The sequence below is a fragment of the Sceloporus undulatus genome, chromosome 4 (genome assembly GCF_019175285.1).
Source record: "Sceloporus undulatus isolate JIND9_A2432 ecotype Alabama chromosome 4, SceUnd_v1.1, whole genome shotgun sequence".
Classification (NCBI taxonomy): Eukaryota; Metazoa; Chordata; class Lepidosauria; order Squamata; family Phrynosomatidae; genus Sceloporus; species Sceloporus undulatus.
In genome coordinates this window covers 213864775-213885235 of record NC_056525.1, presented here as the reverse complement: position 1 = coordinate 213885235, position 20461 = coordinate 213864775, and the positions used below count along the sequence as shown (strand labels likewise).

Below are 20461 nucleotides of genomic sequence, written 5' to 3'. Positions count from 1 at the left end.
AGAGATAATGGTGACAAAAAATTGAAATGACGACAAAAAGATTCCACCAAAAAATTATGAAGAATGTCTTGAAAGTAATTTGCTATCCAACAGTGGAATGAACTGCCTCACAAGGTGGTACACTGGCTTTAAATATAGGCTTGATGACCATCTCTCAAGAGTGCTTGAGCTATATATTCCTACATGATAGGGGATTGGTCCTCATGGCCCACTGCAGTCCCTTCCAACTTTCTGATTCTGTGACAGTTAGTCATTTAGATACCAGTCGGACTTTAAAATCTAAAAGCCAACATGTTGAACTGGGCCTGGAAAAAAGTTGGCAACAGTGTACAGAGAACCTGTTTACTCAAACTCTCTGACATTTCTAAGCATATCAGTAGGCAGTTAGAGGATAGTAACTGTATTGAATTCAGTGGTGGTCATCTGCCAGGGAAAAGGCTGTTTGGTTGAAAGGACTCTTGCAGCACCTTGTGCAGTTCCCCTCCACTCCACCAAATCTGCTTCACAGAGCTAGGAAATCCTACAGAGTAGAAATGGAGAGTGTTGGGAAGGAGACTAAATGGATCCATAGGGAGAGGTGGGCTATTAATAATAATATAAACTCTTGTTGGCATTGGAAGCAGCTATCAATATTTTTGATTTAGGACATGCACATGAAAAGACTTTGTCAAATTGTGTTGTATTTGGAAGACTTACTTTGAATGTTTACAGTTTAGTAAAACACACTTCTTTCAGTTGAATGATACAGAACACAAATAATATAGAAGCATTCGTACAATTCTTTATGATGACCCAGATAGCTCTTTGTTGTAATTTCCTTCATTAAAATGCCATTGACGTTTCCTTCTGGTGAAAGTGTTATTAACTGTACTTTCAAACTGGTTTCACCTTTTCACATATATAGCCACAGATAGCAAATGAGAAATCAAATAATATACACAACAGTGAAAGCTTAACAAATATAAGTGATTCCATATTGAGTAGAAAAATTACATTCAGGCATTGTCATGGTTGCATAATAACAGTTTAGTCTGAAAGTGAAATTTTAGCAGTTAGTCTGACTTGGGTATTTCAAAGTTTTCCACCACATTTCTGTATAAGAATTTGTCTTTCCATGGATATTAATATTAGGAAACATATAAAACTTTTCTAATAATCTTGCTCTCTGCTATGTTCAGTCTTGTAAAATTAATATGTTATTCAGGAGTAAAAGCAAAAGAAAAAAAATCCAAGAATTTTGGGAATAATATTTCATTATTGCTAATAATAATCATATCAGATTTTAAATTGTATAGGACTTTATGATACTTGTAAAGTATAATCTTAATGGATTTCTATCTGTTTATTATTCTCATTTATAGCTGGTGTCATGAGACAGCAGATAGATAATTTATGGGAGCATATGTAGGAGACTCCCAATTTCTCATTAACTTTCCACCAGTACTGAAGATACATAGGCGCATTATAGACTGCCGAAAAGCGGCGGCCTGCACCCGTCCCTTTCCCCGCCGGATCGGGGCCTCAGTGGCCAGAGCGGCAGCCGCTGAGGCCCCGATCCGCCACTTTCCAGGCCACGTGGAAGCGGCAAAAGGCCACTTCCCTGAGGCCTGGAAAGGGGTATCCTTGGGGCTTCAAGCCCCAAGGACACCTCGCGGCAGCAGGGAAGAGGAGAAAGGGGCCGCTTGGCCCCTTTCTCCTCTGCGTCGCTGGGCGCAGCCATCTAAAGGCTGCGCCCAGCGACGCAAGACCAGGAAGGAGCTCCATTTTGGAGCTCCTTCCTCCACCGACGAAAGGGCGCACTAAGCGCCCTCGCGCGGTGCGACAATGTCATGTCCGTGCCGCCTCATTTGGAGGCGGCGCGTTCATGACGCCATTATGGCGGCCCCCATGTAGATGGGGCGCCACCATCTTGTACGTCTTCAGGACGTATTAGGCTCGGGGGCGTCAAGAAGTGACGCCCCTTTTTAAACCTAGGACATCCTGAGGACATCCCTTATGCCTGTCTGGAACGTGCCATAGATTCCTAGGAGTAAATCTCATGCAGCTAACTTCACAATAGACATGGTCAGATCTCCACTCTCAGAATTTCACACTTGATCAACAAGGGAGGGCAGGTGTGGAGTCACAGCTGATCTGAACAGGTGTGTAACTGAAAAGTAGGCTACTGAAACCTAGATTTCCTGCTACAAATTCCAATATGCTTTGCATTAGGTTACAATTATTCTCATCTTATGTTGAAGAATCATTCATTTTATACAGCACAAATAGAGTTAATGCCTAAGTGTCCCATAAAGACAAATGAATTTCATGAGAGCATTAAGTTAGCTTTGTATATGCCCCATGATGTGGGTTTATGTTCCCCACATGGCCATCTGTTGAAATACTTATCTCTAATGATATTCTTAACAGCCTAATTATGTTTTCTTAATAATTTAATACATTTAGTTTGAGTGGGATTTACTTTCAAGACTGCAACCTCATAGCACTATTTTGTTATTATTATGTATGTAAGGACATACCTCAGTTAACAAAGTGTCTGACAAAGAAACTCCTTTTAAAAAGTGTTTTTACATCTCCCCAGTCTTCTTTGTCTTTTTGTCTTCTGTCTTGCTGGAAATGTTTGGATTTTTTAAAAAGAAAAACAGTACTGGGAGGATGGCAGTGGCATCACTAGGATTGGCATCACCTAGTAACCCATGGTGTCAACCCTTCCACAGACAATGACCTCCTTTCATACCACAACATACAGAATCCTTAATTATTTTTATACTAATGTTACTCATAAATCATAATTCCCGTATATCACTGAATGAAATGGTAAGAATTGTGATATAAACACAATTAGTAAAATTAAAATTATACCATACACACAGCCTAAACGAATTTACATGTAGCATTAGCATAGCAAGTACATTTCTATATCACTTTTCAGTGCACGTAAGCACTTTCTAAGTGGTTTACAATGTGTAAGCGCTAATCACTTCCAACAATCTGGGTACTCATTTTACTGACCTATGGAAGGATGCAAGGCTGAGTGGACCCTGGAGCCCTGCCTGGGATCGAACTCAAAACCTTGTGGCTGTGAATGGCTGCAGTACCAGCATTTAACCACTGCACCAGAAGGGTTGCTTTGCACATGTACATAGTTTCATGTGCGTAAAGTGAAATTTTGATAGAATATGATGTTTTTAAAGAAAATTTTAAAATAAAATATTTTTAAATTAAATTTTAAATAGTTTAATTTGAAAGCTTGAACTAGAAAAGAGGGGGATTCCACTATAGCTGATCCTACTGTAACCATGTGTGCCTGCCTACAATGAACAAGGTAAACATCAGTTGATGACAGGATATATTAGTGAGCATTCATGAACAGCAAACAGGGAGAAAAGAACAGATAAACCTGGTACATCAGATATTCCAGCATATTAAAACAGCCAAGATCTGTAATTTTAGCCACCAAAATGGAAATCGTATGAAAAGTGGAGGCTAGTGAAATGAAGTCATTTTTGGATTCTTTTAAAAAGATCCCTTTGAGTGGTCTCTAGAACATTCTAAATGTTTTCATATTCTTATTCAAAGCTTACCTGACCTGGTTATTTAATTTCACATGGGCATATTACTAGTACTGAAGAAAAAGTTTTCTGAAACATTCAGATACATAGCTGTGTTGATTTGGAATATCAGGAGGCAAAGGGATCTTGGAGAAACTTTGAGCCATTGCAGTTAAAGTGGTATCAAACTGGATTATTTCTGCAATACTGATGCAGCCTAACTGAGAGAAAGTGGTTGTAACAAAGACAGCATTTAAGTATCATTTACTCACTTACAGGAAGCCACATTACATAGATGAGGAAATCAGTATAAGACCTTGCTACAAACCCAGATGCTAATGCTACCCACATATCTACTAGGAAAATATTATCACAGGACCTAATCACATCACACACAATATTAGAGGTATTTTCATTTGTTCATCCTCTAATGCGATATGTGCCATCCTCTGTCAACAATGCCCTTCATCATTCTACATTGGGCAAACAGGCCAGTATCTGTGCTAGAGGATACATGGACATAAATCAGAATCAGGAATGGGAATACACAGAAACAAGTGGCAAAACACTCAAATTTTCCTGGTCATTTCATCTCGGACCTCAAGAAAGCTGTCCCTGAATGAAGAACTACAAAGGAAAGCTAGAAAGAAAAACAACTAAATTGGAATATACCCACAAATTCCAGAGCATCAGTACTGGAGTGAACAGATATAATGGTTTCCTAAGACCCCATCTGCATTATATGTGTTTTATAACACTATGTGTATTATATTACTAGTTATTATGTGTATTATAACACTAGCTAATACTCCAGCCTCACAAGGACACTCTTGGCCAGCTTATCAAATCTTCTTTCTTATTTCCAGCCAGCATCGCACTACATTTCAAAACATGCCTTTGTTATTCAAGGACCATAGTTAAAACCTGTCACCTCAACACCATACTCACAAGTTCTGCATTTCTATGGCTATTCATTCAGTCTGCTTATAAAGGTCTGTTTGGGCGAAGCTTGTATCAATATATTCTTGATATTTAGAAAGTTTAGAAATGGAGGTGGTCAAGGATGTCATGGTCAAATGGGCTAAAAATGTAGGACATAATCTGGAGTTAGCAAAATGGGAAAAAACATGGCGTAATGTCCCCAAATATTCAGCTTCACAAAGGATGCGAGAAAATTACTACAAAGTATATTTGCACTGGTATATAACGCCTGATAAAATTTCGAAAATATATAAGAACAACTCACCCCTTTGTTGGAAATGTAAAAAAGAACAGGGCACCTTCTTCCACTGCTGGTGGTCTTGTGAAAAAATAGGGAAGTTTTGGGACATGGTAAATAAAACACTATCAGAAATGTTAGATATTACTTTGCAAAAACTTCCAGAACTATATCTGCTGAATATGATGAATGATGAGGTGGAGAAGAAACATGGCAAAGTTCTTTTTTACGCAACTACTTTAGCAAGAATATCTCTGGCAAGATTGTGGAAGACAGAAAAAAATCCTGAAAGAAACGAATGGTTAGTGAGTTTGTATGAGGCAGTGGAAATGGATAGGCTGACTTTAATTTTAAGAGGAGAGACATTAGATGAAATAGATCAAACATGGGGAAGAGTATTGGAATATCTTGAGAAGATTGGGAATACATAGTAAGTCTATCAATACAGATATCCACAGCTATATGATATTGTAAGCATAATTCAGTATCGTGAAAGAAATAATGGAATTAAATAAGTCTCAACAAGCAGAATCTAGTTAGCACAACCTCCACAAAATAGATGAACATGACTTAAGTTTGTAACAAGTAAGTGGTGGCTCGAAGAGAAGACAAATGAAAGTCTAGATCTTTTACAAAATAAAACAACCAGCAAGAAGGGGGAGGAGGAAGTCGTTTGGATGGATAGAAGAAAGAAAGGTTTTAGTATGTCGTAGAAGGTTAGAGTAAGTGAGAAAGTTGGTAGAGTGAAAGTTAGCAGGAGGGGATAGGGAAGAGAAGGATGGGCGAAGGGCGGTGAAAGAAGATTGGTTAGGGAACAGTAGGATGAAAAAGGGAGAAGGAAGGTAATGGAAAGGAATATATTGAAAGAAAGGTTAGAATGGAAGTTAGAAGGTAGGGTAAAGAGTAGTGTATGAATGATTACGAAGGTAACAAAGGTAATGGTGGTTAATGTATCGATTGGAATGGTATTGTTGTATTGTTATATTGTATATTGTTGTATTGCTGTAAAGCGGTACTGTATGTCTATTTGTCTATATGTGGTATGTTTATGTTGGTTTGAATGTGAAATAAAAATTTAAAAAAATTATTTAAATTAAAATATATATATATATTCTTGATATTTTTCATAAACTCATTCTCTGTGATAAACTGATATCAGCATTTCCCATTCCCAGTTGTTTTCTTGTTTTTGCAGTTGAGGTGGTTTCCTCATGTCTACTAGCGACAAACATCATTTGCAGGATTTTTCTTGAACATTCTCTTGTACTTCCAGTTTTCTCACAGTTCATTCCAATTCTGTAAGCATTTTGCATATGCACTAAACAGTTTTATGGCCATAGATTTAGTTGGAGAAACATTTCGGCGGGTTACAGACCGCCAAAAAATACGTATAGAATACGTATTAGGGTTAGGAAGGGGCGGTGCTTCCGCACCCCCCTAACCCTAGTACGTATTCCATACGTACAACATGGCGGCGCCCCTTCCACATGGGGGCCGCCATGTTTACATATTGGACGCATAGCGTCCAGACGTGTCGCGGCGCCAATGACGTCGCGAATGCGCCAGCGGCACCTCGCGACATCATAGAGGCGCCGCAAGAAGGAGCTCCATTTTGGAGCTCCTTTTTTGCTCCACGCGGGAGCCGCGCGGTGGCTGCTACAGCTCCCTTGCAGAGCAAGCGGCGGCGGCGGTCTGTAACCCACCATAGTTCATAAAAAAGATACCCTGCAGATTATTTTCCATCACAGGATACATTCTCCATTCAGTCTTGCAACATAATTCTTTGGTTGGAATGGATGAAAGAACTGATGGACGTCAGTTCCTCTCATATTCCTGTTTACCTAATCAGAATAGCAGTAAAAAAATCAATGTGCATCCTTGAGTATTTTCCAATACAGTTGTAGACTGACTCATTAAGATCCAATGATTGGCGTCTCCAATAAAACTGCCCTGACTGTGATTGGCAGTATCTCTGCCTACAAAAGGCATGGAAAGCTGGGTAAGGAGCCAGAGTTCTCCCCCTGCAGTCCTCCCTAAGGTAGATGGGGAGCCCCTGTAGTTTGGAGGTTCCCATTATCTTACTTAAAGCCTTATCAAGATGCTGTCATTTTGTGTTGTTGGCACTGGATGACAGCAAACCAGTAATCTGGCTGAGTACAAGCCAGATCCATAAGAATAAGAATTCATCACACACACACTTCATATATTTTAAACTGTACAAACATTTTTAGTGAGTTCCTTTGCAAAGGCAGGAACTGTAGGCATATAAAGTACTGGGTGGAAAATGACAACCAATTCTTTGGATTTTATCAACCAATTCTTTCCTGACTCCAAATATGTTTGACTAAGCAATGTTGCTGTCTGCAGGTATAAGAAGATTGGGGGGGGGGAATGGAAAAAGGATATTGCCAATATATCACAACATTTCCACGTTTATTGAAAAGAACACTCTTTCTGTTCATTGAATACTAATAAGGGGGAAATGATTGTAAAGTTGCTAGAGAAAATAAGATCTCTAAGAAAGTCACATGGATAAAACACTCTGGCATCTGTCACTGGATATATATTGATTCAACTCTGTTATTCTGGACCATTTCTGAATATGCAGAATATATACAGGAATTGTGATAGCAAATTTCACCTGCCATCACATTTCTGATGGAACTTCTATGCAACGATCCCAGATTCAGTCCCCAGCATTTTCATCTAGACAGATTAGGTAACTGGTGACTGAAGGAAGCCTCTGCCAAAAGAGCCATTGGTAGGTCAGGGAGCCAAGAATGGGTGAACAGTATTAACTTGATATGAAGGAAAAGCGGTATACAAATAAAAAATATTATTATTATTATTATATTGATATGAAACAGATGCTATTGAAAGGACAAATGAGGTCTACAGTTTATCTCTTTCATTAAATTTGGTTGCTTTCAATGAAAATAAACTTGTCCTTGAGCATTGAAAAAGTTATTATAATTATTATTATTTTATTACAGCTCCTGGAATCCCAGCTCTGTACTGGTTTCCAAGTTGTGACCTTTTCTAAAGTTACTTGAACGTGCATGGAAATGAATGGCGAATGGTATGCGTTTTTAGCACCATGCTTAGCAAGGTATATGCCTAATGATAAAGTATTGCTTCTGCAGATGAAGCGTCTGTGCTGTGTGCCCTCTTCAGTTCTCTATGTGATTAAATTCTCTCATCACAATGAAAGCCATTTATCATTCTCAATGTACAGATAATATGATGATTGATGGGTTTGCATTCAAGTGTATAATATGCAAATATAGCCTTCTGCTTCTTTCAAAAAACACTATGCATTTCTATCTATTCATTTTTAAAAAATCTCCTTAAATATGAATGCTGTAAGTGTGTTGTGGAATATGATCATCATGGGGCTCCTGAACTCCTTATGACCTCCACCTTAAACAAAAATATATCCAGGATTTAATAGCTATTAAGCTTTTCTGATAGGTAGAATTACCAGATTATATTTCTGCACCAGTTCTAGGAATGCAATTATTCTGCTTTTTAGTACTATCTGAGGATAAACATAGTTTTCATTTATAGCTGACTCACTGAAAATGAGAAAGAAAGCACCTGCTGTGGTCTGTGTCTTACAGAGCAGAAAGCAAACTTTGGATTTTCTTTTTTAAAAAACGCATCATACCACATTTTAGTCACAACATGGGAATCCTAAAGAGGGAGACAATGGACTGGGACTTTAGTCTTTGTGGTTTTAACCTCCAACAAAGGTTAACATTAAAAAAAGGGGGGGACTGCATTTAGTGTGTTTGACCTAAACATCTAAAAGTTTTCCTAATGCAACTGCATGGAGGCTTCTTGAGAAATTCCATGTTCTCTGCCTAAGAAAGGGGCTGGTAGCCTCACAGATGACAGAGGCAATCTGGCTTTCAAAAGAACTATCTGTTTGTGTTGCAAATGGAATTTTTTATTTCCGGGATGTCTCCCAAATCCCACATGGCTGGAAGGAGGAGTGGTCTCTGCTTATGGATATCTCTCCATACTAATTTAACTGAAAACAACAGCAGCAGCAAGAATATCATGACAAAATGAAGGTCTGTGACTAACATCATATTTTTCTTTCTCCTGTATGAATTTTAACACCTTTGCTTGATGAAGCCGCCAGTGGAGCACTGAAAGCTTGCATGTAGTATTTTGTGCATTTTGGCTGCCCCCACTTTTTTGAGGTATCACTTTTTTGTGGATTTTATATTCTAGGTAATCAAATTATTGATACTAATGTTTTTATTCACAAGGATAAAATCCAGAATTATCAGCTAGCTTGTGGATGCATTACCATGATGATGGTGAATCTACTCTCAGTCTGATGACCACTCACATCCATGCTTCAGAGCTGTACATGCTTTTGCTGACATTGAAGAATAAAAACTGTGCTTATCTACTACTCTGAAAAAAGCCCATTTGTAAGGCAATATGGCTTGCCAGGCCTCCCCATTGTGAAAACATGGGAGATTATCACATTGTACTTAAAGCTGTTTGACATCACTGTAACTGCCATGGTTCCTTCCTACAGAATCCTGGAATTTGAAGTTTGAGGTACCAGCATTCTTTGGCAGAAAAGGCTAAATAAACTACTTGTAAAACTACAAATCCCAAGATTCAATAGGATGGAGCTACTGCACTTAAAGTGGTGTCAAACAACTTTATTTCTACAGTGTAGTTGCACCCTCAGCTGTACAGTGGCCACAATTATGCTTTCAATGCATAAAGCCGTATCAGAATGCAAAGCTCCAAAAGGGGCTTCTTTCTTTCTTTCTTTTAAAAATCATATGCTGTAGCAACAAACTTGAAATACTATAAGAAAGAAAGTTTCACTGGAACTTGGAAATGTAGGATTTTGGAATACAGCTCTGCAAATCCCCCAGACTACACAGCTACCAGCTTTAGTTGTACAAATGTAATCCCCCCAACTCCTTGTAAAAACCATCTCTTGGAACTGGAATATAAACAGCTTGAACTTCAAAACATTCTATAGTGATTTTGTTATTTTCATTTTTTAGATTTGTGGCTCAGCGGTTAAGATGCTGACTCTGATTACTGCAAGATCAGCAGGTCGGCAGTTAAAGCCCAAGTGCCATCTCAGAGTGAGCTCCTGTCACTAGTCCCCAATTCTGCCAACCTAGCAGTTCGAAAGCATGTATAAGTGCAAGTAGATAAATAGGTACCACCTTTGTGGGAAGATAACAGCGTTCTGTGCAGTCATGCTGACCACATGATCCCAGAGTTGGCTTTGATAACGCTGGCTCTTCAGCTTAGTAACGGAGATGAGCATCGCCCCTGACAGTTGGTTACGACTGGAAAATCTTGTCAAAGGGAAAACCTTTACCTTTTACTTCCAGAAAACAATAAATTGCTGCAAAATTTGATGTAGGATGAATTAAGTTTCTAGCAAAACATAACTGGTTAGGTGGAGTGTAGGAATGTTTTGTCCTGAAATGTAAGAACAAAATAATTTCTGTAGTTTTCTCTCCGCTGCAGGAGAAAGCAAACATTTCAGCACAGTTTTTGCCTGTTACTCATATATCTCAAAGTATTTATGAAATCTTTCTGGGGTAATTGGAACAAAATAATGTTTTTATTAAACCTGCACCACCACAGTTTTCATGTAAAAAATAAAAATTTGTGTTTTTTTGTGCAACAATTGGGGGTTTTAAAAACAAAATTCACAATTTGGGAATCACATGCGCTTCTGAAAACACGTTATATTTTTCAGCAAAAATCATGTTTTGTGTAAAGAATGTAATTTCTGTACAAAAAAGTTTATTTTTGGAAAAACTTTTTTCTTGCATGAGAGAATGTCTTTTCTGTGCAACCCCCATGTTTTTAGTGCAACCCCCCCGTGTATTTCTATGGCCTGTTCCGCACGGGCGTATAGTACGGTCTGGGTCCATACTAGGATTAGAAAGGGGCGTCCCTTCTGGAGGCCCTTAACCCTAGTACAGATCAAGTCCGTACAAAATGGCGGTGCCCGTTCCACACAGGAGCCGCCATTGCTACGTCACCACCACGCCGCCTCCAAACGAGGCGGCGCGGTTGTGATGTACTGGCGCCGTGCCAGGGCGCATAGAGTGCCCTTTCCACGGCGCCAGAAGGAACTCCGAAACGGAGCTCTTTCTGGGATTTGCATCGCTGGTGCAGCCTTTAGATGACTGCGCCAGCGATGCAAGGCAGAAAGAGGCCGAGCGGCCCCTTTCTCCTCCTCCCCGCCGCCATTGGGTGTCCTTGGGGCATGAAGCCCCAAGGACACCCCTTTCCAGGCCGCAGGGAGGCGGCCTTTTGCCACTTCCCCGTGGCCTGGAAAGTGGCGGATCGGGGCCCCAGAGGCTGCCGTTCTGGCAGCTGAGGGCCCGATCTGGCGGGGAAAGGAGCGCCTACAGGCCACCCCAAAACAAAATAACACTTCAAGATTTGTGACTACAGTGCAAAATTCTTGCCTCTGTTATTCTTCGTAACAGGGTTTCCAGAGTGTCAGGAAACCCATTTTTTTGGCCAAGGAAACTAGTAATGTCAAATATTCTTTCCATCCCTCATAAAGAGTTCCGTAAAGAATATGACTCATCAAAATAAGTAACATAGCATAAACGAGAGCAGGCCACCAGTACTACTGGATTTTTTTTTTTTTTAAAGTTTATTGATATAAAAAACATGTATACATATTCTAATATCACAAATCAAACAGACAACATCAAAGTAATAAAACAAACAATCCCATACCAGACAACAACAGCAACAACATATTACAAACATACTATTATAACAAATATACTCACAATTCCCTACTCAGGTATCTAAAACATATTCTTCTTACTGTCTATTTCCTAAAAAAAAAAAGTTTCTCAAACCTTGAGTTTGGGTCTACTAGTCTTCTCATTCTCTCTAACTCTCTCTCACTTTAACATTCATACAACTTCCTTTCCTTTCCGTACTGTTTATACCACGAGTAACCAGTCGTGACCTTCTTTCCTACATCATATGTTTTGCGACTTCACCTAATTCTATTACCCTAGGATAACCAAGTAAAACAATGTATCTGTTGAGATTATCTTAATTTGACCAGATTATACAAGTTACCCGGTTCATTTACAAATCCCAGCAATCCTCTCTATTTCAGCTTATTCTATCTAACTATAACATTCCATTCTCTCAATTATGTAAATTGTATATATCTTGTATTCCAAGTAACCCAGAATTACAGCCCCTTAATACAACCTATAATCGTCTACACTATCCAAATTTTCTTTAAGTAATCCGTCACAGGTTTCCAGTTGTCATTTACAGTCTCTGTCGATTTTCCTCTTAAAATTTGCGTTAGCTTGTCCATTTCTATTGCTTCATAGAGATTAGATAGCCATTCCTTTTTGTCTGGGATCACTTCTTCCTTCCACTTCTGTGCCAGCAGGATTCTTGCTATGGTGATTGAGTAGAACAGAATTTTACCAAAGTTTCCCTCCAAAGATGTATCAATCATATTAAGCAAGTACAATTCCGGCTTCTTATCTATTTGTATTTTTAACATGTCTGATAACGTTGAGTTGATCATATCCCAAAATTTCCCTATTTTCACACAAGACCACCAACAGTGGAAGAAAGTGCCAGGCTCCTTTCTGCACTTCCAGCAAGTGTTACAGCTGTTCTTATATATTTTAGAAATTTTGTCAGGCGTCAGGTACCAGCGATAAAATAATTTGTAACAATTTTCTCTAATTCGTTGCGAGACAGTATATTTTTTAATATTCTGCCATGATTTCTCCCAGTCTGCCAATTTTAATTCGTGCCCGATGTTTCTAGCCCACTTAATCATTACTTCCTTAATTACTTCCGATTCCATATCATCTCTCAATAATATATTATATATTCTCCCAATCATACCTCTCTTATCTGCCAGAATAACTTTGAATATTTCTGGGCTTTTGTTCTTGTCTATGAATCCCCACTGTTTCTTATCCAGACAGAATCTTTCAAAGATTTGTCTGTATGGAAACCAGTCTATCTTAATTCCTTCTGCTTCTAATTTGTCTCTGGTTTTTAACTTTGCTACACCCACATTAAACTTTAATAGTGTCCTATAAGTAAGCCACTTTCCGCTCTGAATGGTATCCCTCCTCTGGAACGCCTCCGTAGGAGACACCCAGTCTGGCAGTTTAGCTATCCATCGTTTCTTGTACTTTTTCCACACATCTAGTAAAGACCTTCTAATACAATGATTATTCACCTCAGGGTTAGCTTTCGTTTTATCATAAATAAGGTAGGCGTGCCACCCAAACCGCAGACCTACCCCTTCAATGGTTAACAAATTGTCATTTTCAAGGGTAATCCAGTCTCTTAGCCACGATAAGCAGCAAGCATCATAGTACAGTTCAATATTGGGTATCGCCAATCCACCTCTTTGCTTTGAGTCTTGTAGAATTTTTAACCGAGCCCTGGGTTTTTTCCCCTGCCAGATGAAAGACGAAATTTCCTTGTGCCAATTCTTAAATATTTTTTTCTTTATTGGAATCGGGATCATTTGAAAATAAAAGATCATTCTGGGGAGTATTGAAAGTTTAATTGCTTCCATCCTTCCAAGAAGGGATAACCTAGACTTACTCCATCTTCTCATATCCCCTTTTATTATTTCCCAGATCAATTTATAATTTTTATCAAATAAATCTCTATTGTTATTAGTGAGGTTTATGCCCAGATATTTCACAGATTTCTGTGTCTGTATACCCGTCCTAGCATATAGCTCTTTCTCATCCTCTGACGTTAAATTTTTAATTAAGAAGGCTGACTTATCTTTGTTTATTTTGCATCCGGTAATTGCGCCGAATTCATCAAACCTTGACATCACCCTTTCTGCGCTCTCGTTAGGTTCATCCAGTATAATCGCCAGATCATCTGCATACGCTCTTGTTTTATATGAGTGTGTTTTTATTTTAAGTCCCTTGATCTCCCTGTCACATTTTATATCTTTGATTAAAAGTTCAATTATTAAATTAAAAAGCAGTGGTGAGAGAGGGCACCCTTGCCTCGTACCTCTTTCTATGCGGAAAAATTGGGTTCTTTGGCCATTGATACTAATTTTAGCTGATTGTGTTTTATATATCTCTGTGATCCACAGTCCGAATTTGTCTCCCAATTGCATTTTTCCTATTATATAACGTAGAACGTCCCAACTGACAGTGTCGAAGGCTTTCTCCAGGTCCGCGAACAATATGCCTAGTTTCTTGTCAATTCTTAGTTGGTAATACTCCAATGTATTTAATATTATTCTTAAATTGTCCTGCATATGCCTTCCTGGAAGAAAACCTCTTTGGTCAGTGTCAATCCAGTATCTCATGCACTCCTTCAGTCTGTTGGCTAATATACTAGCGAAAATTTTGTAATCCTGGTTTAAAAGGGATATGGGCCTATAGTTTTTCGGATCCTTAGAGTCTTTGCCATCTTTAGGAATAACTACTATACACGCCTCAGTCCATGATTGCGGGATCCCTTCTCTCAAAATAGCATTCATAGTTTCTTTTAAATCCAGTACTACTGGATTTGAGGACAACTGGAAATAATTTATTTGTTTGGGATTTCAAACAGTGGGTACTAGCTTGATCAAGCTTTCAATGCTAGCTTTCATGCATTAACCATATCCTGATTTCAAATGTGAGCAATAGAAATAATAAAAAGCCCAATCCTTGGATTCACTTCTAAACGTGTAATGCAGCCATCCTCCTCTACACCCTCCCTCAATCTTTAATTCTTTTGTCAGTGTTCATTCTAAACATCGCTTCATCTGTCAGCCTGTTAAGAGAACTGGCACAAGTTTAGACATGAAAGGCTGACATTTAGCCTTTGCTGAGCTTTAGTCAATCAACACTATTCCCTGTCTGAACTTTTGAGCACACTTTGCAAAACAGTTGGATAGTGTCAGTCAGACCAGTGTTTTGAGACTGACTGTTCCTTTTCCCTCTAGGAAGTGCAATGCTGTGGCAAGTGCAACTGTTTTGCTGGCTTGTCTGATAGCCTTTCCATCATAAGCTCTGCAGGGGGGAACTTTAACACTGTCAGATAATGGCTGTGTGAGAGAGTTTGTACCTCCTCTGGGGAAAATACCTGTCAGCTTCTATGGGTACAACCCAAAGTTCAATAAGTAAAAAGACAACTAAAGAAGAGGAATGAAAAGAAGAGAATTCAGTTTTGACTGTATTGGCTTTGATTGGCCAAAAATAATCACTACACATGTCAATCAGTGCCTCAGCTGGAGGTTGTTCAGAGTCTGGATTGCTCAGATAAATCTCCCTGATGTACTCAGATATGCTCTTCCAGGCTGCTATAACTTTTTTCTTTTGTGAGAAATTTTGGCTTCTTGAAACTTGCTTCATATGGCGACATGTCTCGAGAGGCCAATACATTATTGTACATTACAGGAACACCTCTGACCAGGCAGATATGAAATGTTTTTTTTAAGTTGGCAGAAGCTGGGTCTAGTAATGGGAGCTCACCCCATCATGTAGCACTTGGGCCCCAAACTGCCAACTCAACTACCAACCCAAAAGTTTGAGTACCACTGCGGTAATGAATTATTTCCAGGTTCTGATTACATTGTTTCCGAAACCTCTCCATCTATAGTTCAAGACATACTCTATGCAGATATCTGTTCCTTCAAACTTCTGCTGGACACTGGCACCAAGATGCAATCACCACTAGATATACTTAGCAGGTTTAGGAACTCACTTGTGAAAGAAAAAGAGGGATGTGTTTTATACAGATACCAGAGCATATAATATGTTTGTCTGTTTTGAAAAATGTACATGTAATTATTTTTCATTTTTAAATATGCAGAGGTGGTGGCCCATTTCTCTCCCATTTACTGCTTATATGGCTTCTGAAGGATACCATGTGTATTTATGAGAACCAGCATCATGTAGTGGTTTCAGAGTTAGACTAGGACACTGTGAGATGAGGGTTCAAATCCTCGCTCAGCCATGGAAACCTATTGGACAAGTCATACACTGTCAGCCTTGGAGGGAGGGAAGGGAAGCCCCTTCTGCACAAATTCTGACAAGAAAACCCGGTGATAGGTTCACCTTTGGGTTGCCATTAGACAGAAATGACTTGAAGGCATACAGCAATAACAATGTGTATTAATATCTATACATACATAAAATTATATACAGATGGCATGATATGTATGTCATTTATTCAGATATCACCATTTTCATTATCAAAGGAAAAGCTAACCTCAAATACACTAAATTACATTGCATTGTTCACACTTTTGTTAGCCCTTTTTAGAAAGAAATCGAGTAGCAGACATTTCTTAGTGCATAAAAAGGAATAGTTGTAGAGTGATCCACTAGAAGATGCGTGACTTCTGTGCACCTGTGCAAAAGGATCTTGTAGCATAAGACGTTGGAAGCATTTCGTAGACTTGACTCTACTTTCTTAGACACATTCAGTCTATGAAAACTTATGCTACCAGTTTCTTTCTTTCAGGTAGTCTCAAAGCTCCTAAAATATCCCATTGCATACTGATTTTCCAGAATAAGAAGGTTATTTCTTTGAATCCTACTATTGTGCCCCTGTTTCTGCAAAACAAAGGCATCAGGACTGCAGTTAAGTTTCCAGCAAAATATAATGGCAAAGAAGCATGGAATATTTTTTCAGAGCTGAACTACGAGAGGTGTTTATAGCATCCTAGCATAAATGAGCTCTAAAGGATCCAGAGTTTGACTAGGGCAGTCTTATTTTAGCTCTTCTTCAGACAGACTGATAAAGCAGAGATGCCTACTGGGACTTACATCTACAGTAGTTTTGTGCAATGATTAGCTCCCTCTTGGCAAACAGGATGTGCTTCTTTCAAAATAGCACTAAGTCTGAGCCTGAGAGATGTGTTTACTTTGTCTGTTGGTTCAAGCTGTTCTTAGCTCATTGCTGGTGGGTAACTGAAAACAAGGCAGTGCTCTTCATGCAGAAATTGTCACAACGGGGTGGGTAAAATACACTTTCAGCAGCATCCACATAATTAGAATATGATCATATGTGGTTATGTAATTTTTTTTAAGACTTGGAAGAAATATTTTGCAAAAAAAATCACTAGTTTCACAGTTTGCTTGTTTGTTTATGTATTTAAGTATTTAATTTTATTAAAATATTGATATGCTACATCACATGGTGGCATACAGATAAATCCATTTAAAACAATTTAGAAAAGAAAAGTTAACGATGAATACAGTCTAAAAGCATACCAACAATTAACAGTTAAAATCAAATTAAAATAATCTAAAACCTGCATAGTTTATCTAATGTATCTTTTCATTTTATCACTTCCACTGCTGGATGGCTGGATATATCACCAAATAGTTTTAAAATACCTCCTCAACACACAAAGAGACATATGCCAATTATTCAATTTTTCATGTCCACAGCATCCTCCTTGTAGAAGCCACTGTGATTTCTTAACTTTCAAAAAAATTAGATGAATTCACATGTATCATGATAGCTAAATTAGATCTTGTTTATAGATAAACTGTACCTGAATCACAGATGGTGAAAAACACATCCATCTTGCCTTCTTTTATGTGGTTGTCCATGCTGGTCATAGAATTTAATTAAATGGAGCTTTGTTTGATCTAGAAAGACAGTTTTATGTTCTTTATTTATATACAGTAGTGTGATATTTTTGCCAAACCAAAGAGACACTAAAATAATTTTTTTTCTTGGTTTGTTTTAGCTTTAGAAATTGACTGTTATTAACATGATACTAAAATTCTGTAGAAACTGGGGTGCTGAAAACATCCTTTGTCTATTTTTTTCTGCTTACCAGCTTAATTCCACCTCCAGCACTATCAAAAAGATAGGAACACAATTATCCTTTAGCACTTCTCAGAATGTTGTAATATAGTTCTCAGTTCAAAGATGCACCCAGATGTCTCTAAAAATGTATATTTTAGTTGAAATACATTGGGCAAACAGAGAGGAGACAAGCTCCATGTGCTCTTATACATTCTTTCTATAACCCAAAATTGTAATTATTATAGAATTTATAATAATAAAGAACATATTTTAAAGAAAAAAGAGATAGAATTTATTCTAAAACTGAAATCCTTGGTGCCTGTAGGTTTAAATGAAGATTTAGACCTCCAATCCTTAATTTGAATATAATAGAGAAATTATACATCAGAACATATGTATGGGTATGAGAATCATAGAATCATAGAGTTGGAAGAGACCGCAAGGGTCATCCAGTCCAATTTTTTTCCCCCTGTCATTTTCCCAAGCTTGATTAAGGAGAAGGAACAGATGTCCAAGTCTATAATCCACTGTGGCAGAGAGGTCCCTTTGAGATTTACCTGCATGAAGAACAAGGCTTACTTGTGCCAGAGAGCCAGGGCAAAGAAGAATAGCCATTTATTGACTGAGCTGTCCACCTACATCTGTGCATAGAAAATTCAATGTCAGAGTTACAGCCATGATTCAGAACCTATTAATGGCTTGCTACCAGCATCTGAAAATGTGCACAGTTTGCTGTTATAAAATTCACAAGAATTCAGAAGTTATTCTAAATAGGAATTCTGTTGTATGAAACAATGGAGAGTAATATCCAACAATTTTTTTGCCTTCATTACCCTTTGTCTAATTTGTCTGCATTTGCAATTTTCAGAAGGCATATGGTGTAATGAATGATAATGAACACATCTGAGGAATGAGAAGAAGAAGAAAGAAACAACTAAAAGAAACATATTAATTGATCAAAATCCTTATAAATGTATTAAGCCCTGTCCTGATTCACCAAACACCTACACAGGTTGGTTGGGAAGGAACTATCAACTGACAGTGCTGGAAGAGACAGTAAATTATCAGCAGATAGAAAGCGTCCTTGCTTGTAGGGGTCCATTATGAGAAAGGTATCTGTCAAGCAGTCCGAGTGGAGCAAGGCAAAAGAAATCAAGGTCAACACAGTCCAAGGGTTGAAGTATGAAGTGTAGGAATCTGGAAACAGGTATCAGGGATAGAAATGCTGGTCAGGAAACATATGAGTTGCTTCCAGCACTAGTCTTAAGCAGACTCAGACCTTAAATGGCTGACACCACCTGGTCCTGATCAGAGCTTCCCTGTTGCTGCTTGGCTTGTAGACTGGCTGAGTGTCATTGATGTACCCTTTTGTCCTTCCTCCTTGATTGTGAACTTGAGGCCCCAGCTGCGTCCTCTGCCTCATCACCAGGTGAGTCTTGCCTTTCTCCTGCTGAGGCTGCACTTCCAACACAATGAGCTGGCTGAGGTTGCTCTGCAGCAGGGACAATTGAAGGCTGCAATCTGTCTAAAATACTTGCCTTTCTTCAGCCTCCTCATCAGACTCTTCCTCTGCATCCCAGTCTTGCAGCTCCTGGTGCATGACATGCCCACCATTCAAGACACCAATTGTTATTTCAAACATCAGTTTCATCTCCCCCATGAATCTATGTTCCATGAATCTAAAGGGATGAATTTTACATTTCTAAAGGAGGCAGTGCTGCTACCATGGTGGAGGAATGTAGCTGGTGGAAAGCTGGAATTACATGTAAAGTGCACGCAAAGTGCATTATAAGTAATTAAGGTCTGAAAATTTGTAGCCAAATCCATCTCCTGAAAGAAGTTATTGTAACTATTGTTCACCCATAACTCTCACAATCCTGCAAAGGTGACAATGCAGTATAGAGCTGATGAGAGCTGCAGACTAACTACTTCTGGACAGCCACACAAAACCCACACCTGGGGTACATTACCTTTTCAGGCAATCTAGAGAAAACAGAGGTACTCGTGATAGGTACCCCAAATCCAGACAGAGGAATTTGTCATCCGGTCCTGGATGGGGTCACACTTCCCCTAAAAGACAAAGTTCGCAGTTTGGGAGTACAGTGGTACCTCGGGATACGAAATGCGCGGGTTACGAAATTTCCGGGTTACGAAAAAAACCCATTAAAAAAACTGTTCCGGGTTACGAAGGTTATTTCGGGTTACGAAAATTTTTTTGGTGCTTTTCGGCGCTTTTTCGCACGAAATCGCGGCTTTTCCCCATTAGCGCCTATGGCATTTCGGCTTGCGAATGCTTTTCGGGTTACGAAAGCGGCGGCGGAACGAATTAATTTCGTAACCCGAGGGAGTACTGTACTCCTGGATCCATCCTTACAGTTATCATCCCAAGTGGATGCGATGGCCAGGAGTGCTTGGTACCAGCTTCGTCTGATATGCCAGCTGCGTCCCTGTCTGGACTGAAAGGACCTTGAAACAGTAGTACACGCACTGGTAACCTCTTGCTTGGATTTCTGTAATGCGCTCTACATGGGGCTACCTTTGTACCAGGTTCGGAAGCTTCAATTAGTTCAAAATGCTGCAGCCAGATTAGTCACTGGGACCCCAAGAACAGAATATATAACCCCAGTATTAAAAGCTCTTCACTGGCTGCCAATCAGCTTCTGGGCTCAATACAAAGGCGGGATACAGACGGGCAGGGGAAGATGTCTTGGAGGTGTATTCTGCTGAATACGGAGCCTCCAGACCGCCCGCCCCGGGGGCGTGGCTAAGGTGTATGGGGCTTCCACATGGGGGGCAGTGAAGACGCCTCACCTGGGGCCGTTTCTGACCCGCAGTTTCCATACCGCCGCCTCGCAGGATGCTGCAAAGAGAGAGGCAGCTTCCT

General features: G+C 39.2%; 1 protein-coding gene across 1 annotated transcript in view; it reads right to left on the bottom strand.

Moving 5' to 3' along the window:
* The window catches only part of LOC121929140 (RNA-binding Raly-like protein), a 155425-nt gene extending 136188 nt beyond the window's left edge, over positions 1-19237 (bottom strand). Inside the window, exon 1 of the mRNA XM_042464452.1 lies at positions 19116-19237. Coding sequence (XP_042320386.1) covers positions 19116-19237 — 122 coding nt within the window. The remainder of the gene's footprint in view (positions 1-19115) is intronic.
* Between the last annotated feature and the right edge of the window lie 1224 nt (positions 19238-20461).